Source organism: Epinephelus lanceolatus, chromosome 4 (genome assembly GCF_041903045.1).
Source record: "Epinephelus lanceolatus isolate andai-2023 chromosome 4, ASM4190304v1, whole genome shotgun sequence".
Taxonomy (NCBI): Eukaryota; Metazoa; Chordata; class Actinopteri; order Perciformes; family Serranidae; genus Epinephelus; species Epinephelus lanceolatus.
The window spans coordinates 44,041,470-44,050,987 of NC_135737.1; the positions used below are offsets into that span (position 1 = coordinate 44,041,470).

At 42.4% G+C, this 9,518-nt stretch overlaps 1 protein-coding gene across 2 annotated transcripts; it reads right to left on the reverse strand.

Moving 5' to 3' along the window:
- Positions 1 to 1,475: 1,475 nt before the first annotated feature.
- On the reverse strand, positions 1,476 to 9,261 carry LOC144462763 (uncharacterized). Of its 2 annotated transcripts, XM_078167343.1 has the most exons (6): positions 8,692 to 9,261; positions 8,137 to 8,186; positions 5,489 to 5,558; positions 5,130 to 5,359; positions 3,693 to 3,848; positions 1,476 to 2,632 (listed from the first exon to the last, which is right to left on the reverse strand). In XM_078167343.1, exons 2-5 carry the CDS (start codon positions 8,171 to 8,173, stop codon positions 3,727 to 3,729), a joined length of 459 nt encoding a protein of 152 aa, XP_078023469.1. In that variant the 5' UTR covers positions 8,174 to 8,186; positions 8,692 to 9,261; the 3' UTR covers positions 1,476 to 2,632; positions 3,693 to 3,726. The 2 variants fall into 2 exon arrangements, with proteins under 2 accessions (XP_078023469.1, XP_078023468.1); XM_078167342.1 differs by lacking the exon at positions 1,476 to 2,632 and having other exon boundaries at positions 3,315 to 3,848.
- Positions 9,262 to 9,518: the final 257 nt, after the last annotated feature.

Consider the following 9,518-nt stretch of genomic DNA (forward strand, 5'->3'; position numbering starts at 1 on the left):
GACAGCGCCCGTGGTTCGATCCCGTGAGGGATGGAGAACGGCGAAACTTTCAGGTAAGTTTGATGATCGAAGTAACCACTGAGCTACACCAGTGCGACTGTAACAACAGGACACAGACCTTATAAAGACGACATGTCAGGAGTCATGTTTTGGTTCCACCCAGGACAACAGGAACAAGACAGGAACTGTTCCTCCAGCCTGTTTTGAACGTTCTGCAGAAAAAAAAAATACTGCTTGGTGGATAAAAGGTATGGAGGATGGAAAATAACAAATAATGCATAAATTCATTTCCAAATGAATGCTAAAATAATTAAAAAAAAAAAAAAAGCAAATATTTAAATGAATGAATAAAGTAAAGAAGACATGAATAAAAACAGAAACTAATAACTAAATGAGGGAATAGCACTGGAAGGAACAGACTCAGAACTGAGCTGGATCAAAACTGAACAGGAGTTATCCAGTCCCCTCAAACCTTTGGATGTCCTTACACATGGTGTAAAGACTGTTATACGGAATTTATACTTCTGCGTTGAATCAACACGTACCTACGCCGTAGCCCAACAACATGCACCTCTCAAGAAATGTAACTACATGTTGCAGTGAGGCAGACCTCCTGTCTGTTTCTGTAAGCTGAAACCATTTCCCTCAGTGGAAACAAAGCTTTGATTTACTTTAATTTCACAGATAAGAAACAATAAATTGTGAAGACAATAAAGCCTCCACTAAAATAGCATTTTAAGTCTTGTGTGTGATTTATCCTGGCTTCATATGAGCAGAGGAAATCTCAGGATCTGAGTCAGAATCTCAAATCTGCAAGAGTGCTTTAATCCTCTTAAAGTAAACATGACATTTGGCACAGTTTGGAATCAAAGAGAGAGAAATAAAACACTGGACAGCACCCGTGGTTCGATCCCAGGGAGGGATGGAGATCAGCGAATCCTTCAGAGAGGATTGATGTTCGAAGTAACCACTGAGCTACACCAGTGCGTCTGTACCAGCAGGAAACTGGTTTCATAAAGACGACGTGTCAAGATTCAGGTTTTTGCTTGCAGACAGCAGCAGCCTTGATAAGGTCTGTTTCCTGCTATAACAGATGCACTGGTGTAAATTCATTCATTTTTAATAGTTTCTGTTTTTATTTTTATGTTATTCTATTTATTTCATCATTTATTTGTTATTATCAATTTGTCATTTTTCATCCTCCATATCCATGATCTTCCATGCATTATTTTTTTCTCTGCAAAATATTAATACAGGCTGGTAGAATCATTTCCATCTCTTTCCTGTTAACCTGGGCAGAATCAAGACATTTGACACGTCGTCTTTATAAAACCAGTTTCCTGCTGTTACAGTCGCACTGGTGTAGCTCAGTGGTTACTTCGATCATCAATCCTCTCTGAAGGATTCGCCGTTCTCCATCCCTCACGGGATCGAACCACGGGCGCTGTCCAGTGTTTTCTTTCTTCTGGATTATACTGTAGATGTATCCCTCCCTTAATAGGATTAAAACACTGTTGAAGTATCATTATAGGGAACCAAATCATGACTCCTGACATGTCGTCTTTATAAGGTCTGTTTCCTGCTGTTGCAGTCGCACTGGTGTAGCTCAGTGGTTTCTTTAAACATCAATGGTCTCTGAAGGACTCGCTGCTCTCTCGTAGGGAAACAACTCTACAGTGATACTTCAGGAGTGTTTTAATGCTCTGAAAAAAGACATACATTTATAATCCAGCTGTTGTGGTGAAGACTGGAAGAAAGAAAACACTGGACAGCGCCCGTGGTTCGATCCCGTGAGGGATGGAGAACGGCGAATCCTTCAGAGAGGATTGATGATCGAAGTAACCACTGAGCTACACCAGTGCAACTGGTGTGCTGGGAAACTGGTTTTATAAACATGAGGCACGAGTCCTCCCTATCATTCAGTGAACACACATTAGAACAGGTTAACGAGTGTCCCCAGGTGATCTTCATCAACTCTCAGCAGACTGAGGAGGTTTCAGTGTACTGTGATCATTTTGGCACTCTCTAATGTTGTTGTACAATTTGAACAGATGTCGCAGTATTTTCAAAGTCACATGACTTTTAGTGAGAAAATGGTTTTGAATTATACTTAAGAAACAACAACAGGTAGATCAAATAAAACTTAGCGCTCCATCACTGCTGTAAATGATTCATTAAAAAAATTATGTTTTATCTAAATCACGTTATTTTAAGAATCTCATTATTCTGCAGTGGACACATTGGAAAGTGTAAATTATGAGGTTTCTGTCAGTATTGTTTTCATGCTTGTATGATAAATACTCCTGGAGACATTAATCCAAGTAAATGACATATTTATCTAAATGCTGCTGAGCTCTGCTGGGCAGGTTTCATCACAGAGGCCCCGCCTTCACCTCCAGCAAATCAGGTGCAAAGAATTGTGGGTACTGTACAACTGCTGAGGATCCACACATGCATCCTTGGAATTTCTCTGAATTTGAAGGATCTCTGACATTGGAACAGTCCTTAGGTGGGATTTGATGACGAATCTTTCTCCAAATTTAGCCATTTAAGGATCCTTCCTTGACTTTGAGAAACACCCAAAGAAGCAAGAGGTGCTGTCATCATGAGCTGAGACCGATGTACTGAGAGTCTGTAACAGAATGAAAGACAGCAGGTCAGAGCAGAGGGAGAGAAAACACTGGACAGCACCCGTGGTTTGATCCCATGGAGGGAGAGAACCTCGTAATCTGATAGATTTGTGGAGCGAAGTAACCACTGAGCTACACCAGTGCGTCTGTACCAGCAGGAAACAGACCTTATCAAGGCTGCTGCCGTCTGCTCTGTAGCTCCTAATGGGACGCTGCTGTGGAGAAACAACTCTACAATGTGGCTGCAACAGTGATTTAACCCTCTTAAAGAAGACATAAATCAGCTGGGAGAAAAAAAAAAAACACTGGACAGCGCCCGTGGTTCGATCCCACGGAGGGACAGAGAACACAGACTTGTTGTTGGAAGTAACCACTGAGCTATACCAGTGCAACTGGTTTGGTGGGAAACTGGCTTTAGAAAGATGACGCGTCAACACTGCTGCCTCGGGTTAATGGCAGTGAGAGGAGAACTGTTCTACACGCCTTTTCTGAATGTTTTGCAGAAGAATCCTGCGTGTTTGATCACAGATATGGAGGACAACAAAAACAAATGATGGATAAATCAGTAGGCCTACCTAAATAAATGCTTAAATAAGTACAAATAAACACATATTTATATATTCAAATAAGGACTTAAAATAGAAAATGGACACTGCATATCTAGATAGATAAACATATTAAATGTATTCCTTCGTCTTGTTTTATTTCTACTGCTATTCATTGTACAGTGGAGGAACATGCACTCTGTTCTGGGGCCTCCCTGCCTCTCCTCACGCCTACGCAGGAGCCTAAGGCGGAGAGAGCAAACATCCCTGCCCTTCCATGCGCCTACACGGAAAGCCTAAAGTGGGAGAGCAGCAGCAAAGATCTCTTGATTTAATATTGTGTGTGACTGGGGAGCTGTGAGCACACTGTGAGTGAAACCTCTGGAGATGACACATATACCATGTAGAAATAACACTTAAAGGATCTGCTGACATTGTTTGAGGGCAAAATTAAAAAACAATCACACATTTATAAACTTCTACAAACAGTGCAGCAAGTACATTTAACAGTGAATACATTTATGTCGGTCAAAGCTTCCACGTCTCATCCGTCATGTTGTCTGGCTGTCTGTAACAAGGACCCTCCACAGGGACAGGATCACCACAGGCCACAGTAAGGCCGGGGCAGGGTGCAGCAGTAAGCCTGTGGTGTCACGGCAGCGCTTGATCTGTTCTGAAGGGAAAATGACAAAGAGATTAGGCTGCAATCTTTACATATATTTACGCATAATTAGACATATATAATACAAAAAAATGTGTATCTCAGGAAACATCATCAGCATGTAGCTTGTTTGTAATCACATGACAATTATGATGCACGAAATTCAGATGTAGGGCAGGAGATGATAAATCTAGGGCTGCCCCCTAACAGTCGACCAAATGTTAGTCGATCAGAAAGGTCATTAGTTGGAAAGATTTCATTGGTCACTTAGTCACAGAAAAAAACAAAACAAATAAACAAAAAAAAACAAAACATGAAACTCTATCAGGAGCTGCACTAAAATGAATCCAAACCTATATGACTGGACCATGTGTGAATTTACTTTGAAAGGACAGACACAGGAAGTGTCCACGCTCAGCAGTCAGACAGGAGTCAGGTTAATTTCCAGGGCTGGTACCTGCGGTTATTCCACAGGCTAGTTAATAACATGTCGGGCAGGAAATCCAAAGTGTGGGATCATTTTGAGAAGGTGAAGGACGAACCCAAGGTGATCTGTAAACTCATCTTCATTGGTCGACTACAAACATGACGTATCATCTGAAACATGGAAGTAGCTACATGCCCATTAGCCCACAGCGTCATTAACAGGCGGCTCGCTCAGTGTGTGACGTGCACTTGGAGATAAAATATAGGCCTATATTAATGAAGGTTCATTAGTACGGTTTGTATTTCTCTGTAATGTAGCACAGTGTTAACAATGTTACTGATACTATTCTTTCTCACACCTTCAACTCAAACCACCAAAATATATCATTTAATCATTGAATGAATATCGTAAACATGCAGGCGACTAGTCGACTAATGGCCCTAAATGACGACTACTATTTGACTAGGAAAATTCTTAGTCGGGGGGGCAGCCCTAGACAACACAATCAATCATTAAAATTCCCGTTTTATAGCATATAACAAACAAATAACCAATTAAAACCAAACTTATAAGAAAAACAAACACTTGAATAAACAGCAGCGTGATAAGAACTATCCAATATGATGGAAACCAACCAACAAAATTTATTTGACGTTAATGTTTTAGTTTGGGCCACATTCCATCTGTTAACATGGAAGGGGCAGGCTTATGACCTGTACTGCAGCCAGTCACCCGGGGGTGTCAGAGATGTTCTGGCTTCACTTCGGGGGGAGCCGTCATGTCGTCTGTCTTTACAGCAGTCTGTGGCGTGAACGCTTAGCAGGACTTTTAATACCTGCATTTAAAAAATGGAACGTAATACTCACTTGGTCCTTTCCGTATATTGTAGTTGATGGTGATCTGCTTCTCTTCCCTCCTGTCCTTTCGGGTCAGCGTGCAGTTGTAGCTCGTGATGTTCTGCTTGTACTCCACAGTATGGTTCACGAGAGTATACCTGCACGTCTTGGATTTGCTGGTCAGCTGAGACCCATTTGATGTCTTAAATTCACACTCGAAGGATGGAGAGCTTGAGCAGTTTGCATAGTAGCACTCCAACCTTCAACAGATGAAAGTGTTGTCGTTAGTTTTTTATTTAACGTCAAAACATACAACAGATGTATACTACATAAAGGCAATGAATGTGAGAACTGTGTGTGTTGTTAATGAGAAGACTGGATGTCTGAACCTGAGGTCCTGCTTGATGGTGCAAGCAGTCAAAATGCCGAAATCCCCAGTCTTTCCAGCAGACGTTGAACCTGCAATCAGATGGCAGGTTGCTTATATAAACCATGTCATACTGTATTAGCACTTCAGGTACATTTAAAGAATGTCACATTGACAGGTCAGTGGTAATTTTATCATTTTTGAGATGAAGATTTTATTTAACCAAAGGCCTGTACTACGAAGCCAGTTCAACTTACCCAGGAAATACGCCACAATGATATAGATAACCAGCGCCAATTAATCAGCCAATGGTAATGTGTGTGTGGGCGGGGCATAAGCACATACAGCGAGCAGCAGCAGCGACCCAACGTCCGTCACCGGCACACCGTAAGGACAGAAACAGAGGGCTCAGCGGGGACGGAGCACCTGCTGCAGCAAGCATACACGCGTCTGCGGCCATTTTGTCTTGACCAGCAGACTTCACTACAAGCTGATTGGCTGTTGAAACAGGTGACGTGCTTTAAAACCAGCCGCCGTCGATTTGACCAGCTGAGTTGCAGGTGACGGGTCCATGTCATTGGTTCGACAGCCCATTGGTTCGATATCCCATTTGTCCGACTGTCTGCGGTGCTGAACGGCTCACGGTGGGCGTATGGAGCGCCGCGACCGGCTTGAGGCGGAGCAGGCTCACGGCTTATGTGTTTGTCACTTTCTTTTTCATTTTAACCCACACCATGATCTTTTCCTGACCCTAACCAAGTGGTTTTTGTGCCTAAATCTAACCAGACCTTAACCACAGGGCGTCATGATGATTTCGGAACGGACTTCGGAACAATGAGTTTAATATGGTCGGAACAATGGGATGTCGAACCAATGGGCTGTTCCCGCAGGTGACACCATCAGCTGGCTTGAGATGAGCTCAGACCGGCCAGTTCACACCGCTGCAACTTTTCTCTGCAACGTTCTAAAACAGTTTCGTCTCGTCACAAGTCTTTGGTCTGAACTGGGTTTTGGAGCGGCACCAAGTTCCGACTGATACAGAGAGCGAAACAAAATGTTAAACTTGCGGCAGGATGGTCTTACCAGACTAGGTGAAAACGTCTTTTTCTCCGAGAAACTCCACAGGTGTACACACAGGTGTTCTTGTTTAATTCTTGTTATTGACTCTATTTGTGCAATAACTTCCCTTACTGCTGTGTTTACTAACGTTAGAGTTAGCGCTTGCTGCCTCAGGAGCCACCATTACTGCTCTGCAAGCTGCGGCCTGCATTTTATGTCATCAGCTACAATACAGTCCCTGCCATTCCCCACAGTGCAGATCCCTGATTGATGGATGTTGAGCTCACATCATCAGGATGGTCTCACCAGGTTACTCTTAGGCTGCTGTCAGCCCTAGAATCATCTCCTTTGGTCTGAATCAGGGACTCATGTTGTTCCAAAGTTGTATAATTGCCTAGAGTTGGTTCGTGTTCTCACGGCAGCATTTACAAGAGGACCAGATCAAATACCTTGTGTGAGAAAGCTGCTCTTGATTGGTCAGAATTTCCATGTGGGAAAAATCCAGGAAGTAAAGCAAATGTTGAAGAAGAGTACACTTGCAAGATAAATGTGACACTTTCTAATGTCACAATGGAGGGACAACTACGCAGGTTGATTTTAGCGCTGCTCATCGTGGACTATATTGCTGTCATTGTTCATTTTAGTCAAACCATACAGTTTGAAAACGAGGCGCGGCTCCAACTAGAAAACAATGTTTTGATGCATTGGATGTGCTGAATGTGCATATTAAGGCAGTACAGGAGGAGGTGCACATTAATAATCCTCCAGGACTGTAACATGCTCATGTTTAACCCAAACAATGTGTCATGTGACTGCAGCTGCTTCACATCCAGGTCAGAACACCTTCTCACCACAAACCAACCGCACCAGAGTTCGTTTGGAACCAGACTGAGACCACCTCTTCAAGAAGGTCTCGGTCCGGTTGTTTTGGTGTGACTGAGTGTGACTGCTGTGTTCACACCTGCCCAAACGAACCACACTGAGGGGGCAAATTAATAGAGCTCCTGTGTTACAGTGTAAAATTGGTGGAATTCCCCTTTAAACTACTGGCTTAAAGCAATACTTAATACAGAGGCATTAAATTAAATTATTTATTATTATTTATATGCTATCAATTATTATCTTATGTAACTCTCTGAAACAAAACAGATAAGTGCCATTCCATAAATATTAAATCATTCCTTTTAAATCATGAAACATCCGTCGCAGAGAATAAACTTTTCCTCCATATCTGAGGTGGACGACATCATGTTTAGCTAAATCAAATTACAGTTTCAATCAATGACAAAGCAACAACAACCACAACAACAGCAAAATGAAACAACGCAAGCACAAAAACAAAAACAGCCCGACAGTGTAACAGTGATGTAATCCAATCTCTCCAATCTGATTAGGGCTGGTTCTGCTGATTGATGAGCTCGTTACAGGAGCAGCAGCAACCACTAAAATGTTGTTAGCGTCTTCCCGAATGTCAAAGCCAGAAACTCACATGCCCCACGGCTGCTAATAGCAACCATTAAACCTCATGCATGATAATACATCTAAACAGATTATTTAAATACTTAATTGTAGTTAAAGATAAGGGCTTTCTATAACTTGAAGTGATCTTACCTATGAAGAGAAGGAGAAGAGACAAAGCGATGTACATCTTCCTGATCCAACTGTGACATTTGACAAAAACAAAATGTAGTACAGTCACTGAAGGGAATAAAATAAGATATTAATCTATGAGTAGACACATGTTACACTTTCAAACGACACTTTATAACCATTTGATCCAAGTGTTACAAACATATGCGGCTTCTTTGTCAACTGTGGCTTTTGGACCGTAGAATACATGGATATAAGAAATAGTGTTCATGAGCAAATCCACATCAATCCACATGCCAGGTTTAATATGATTATTGATCCTCCTCTGTCCAGCAGCAGTGCATAAAGTAGCTTTACAAGCTTGTAAAAACCATTAAACCAAAGCGAGCATTAGTATTTTGCCTCTATGGGAACAGTAACCCGTTTTGAACCTTAATGTCATGCTTCATGTCAGTAGCCTTCAACTTAAAGATCAGACAACACTTGCCCCGCTCCAACAGGTCTCATGCACTGTTACAAATCAATATACAGTATTTAGAGATGTTTTATAAATGTAAATGTACTCCAGTGTCTTACCGTTGATTTGTTCTTTTCTCTTCCCTGACTTGCAACAGTGGATGACAGTAATGGGCTGGGCTGGGCACGATGAGGCAAGCAGCTGGAGTGGAGACGGGTGGGAGGGTTGGGTGGGAGATAGCCTTAAAGTGCTGCTGTACCGTACAGTGCAGGTTACTGCCATCTGAAATCTGTGGGTGACTGCTGATGCAAATTGTGTGTCTTATTTTTAGGGCTGCCCCCTAATAGCTGACAAAACGTTAGTCGACCAGAAAGGTCATTAGTCGGCAAGATTTCATTGGTCGCAAAAAAACAAACAAAAAAAACAAATAAACGTGAAACTCTGTTAGGAGCTGCACCTTGTCAAAATAAATCAAACCTATGTGACTGGACCATGTGGGAATTTAATTTGAAGGGACAGACACAGGAAGTGTCCAGGAGTCAGGTTAATTTCCAGGGCTGGTACCTGCAGTTATACCACAGGCCAGTTAATAACATGTCGGGCAGGAAATCCAAAGTGTGGGATCATTTTGAGAAGGTGAAGGACGAACCCAAGGTGATATGTAAACTCATCTTCATTGGTCGACTACAAACATGACGTATCATCTGATGTATTGAAGCTGGTAGGCTAGGCTAAGCTTTAGGTGTTTTCCACCTACTATGTGTCCTGGTGGTGGTTTCACTTAACGCAGGTTGCTTTCTCCTCTTCTGTACCAAAAGCACAATTCTATACAAGGCTGGGTCCTTGCTGGAACACTGCCTCCTCTCCGTGGACGGTCTCTCTTTTGTAGTGCATGCTCAGTTGATGTTTGGCCTTCTTTCTCTCTGTACTTTCCCCCACAGTTCCC

Coding starts and splice junctions, on each gene's coding strand:
- LOC144462763 (XM_078167343.1), bottom strand. CDS start 8,173: ATGTACATCGCTTTGTCTCTTCTCCTTCTCTTCATAG. Junction 5,559..8,136: donor TCTTCTCCTTCTCTTCATAG/GTAAGATCACTT, acceptor ATCTGATTGCAG/GTTCAACGTCTGCTGGAAAG. Junction 3,849..5,129: donor CAATATACGGAAAGGACCAA/GTGAGTATTACG, acceptor TTTTCCCTTCAG/AACAGATCAAGCGCTGCCGT.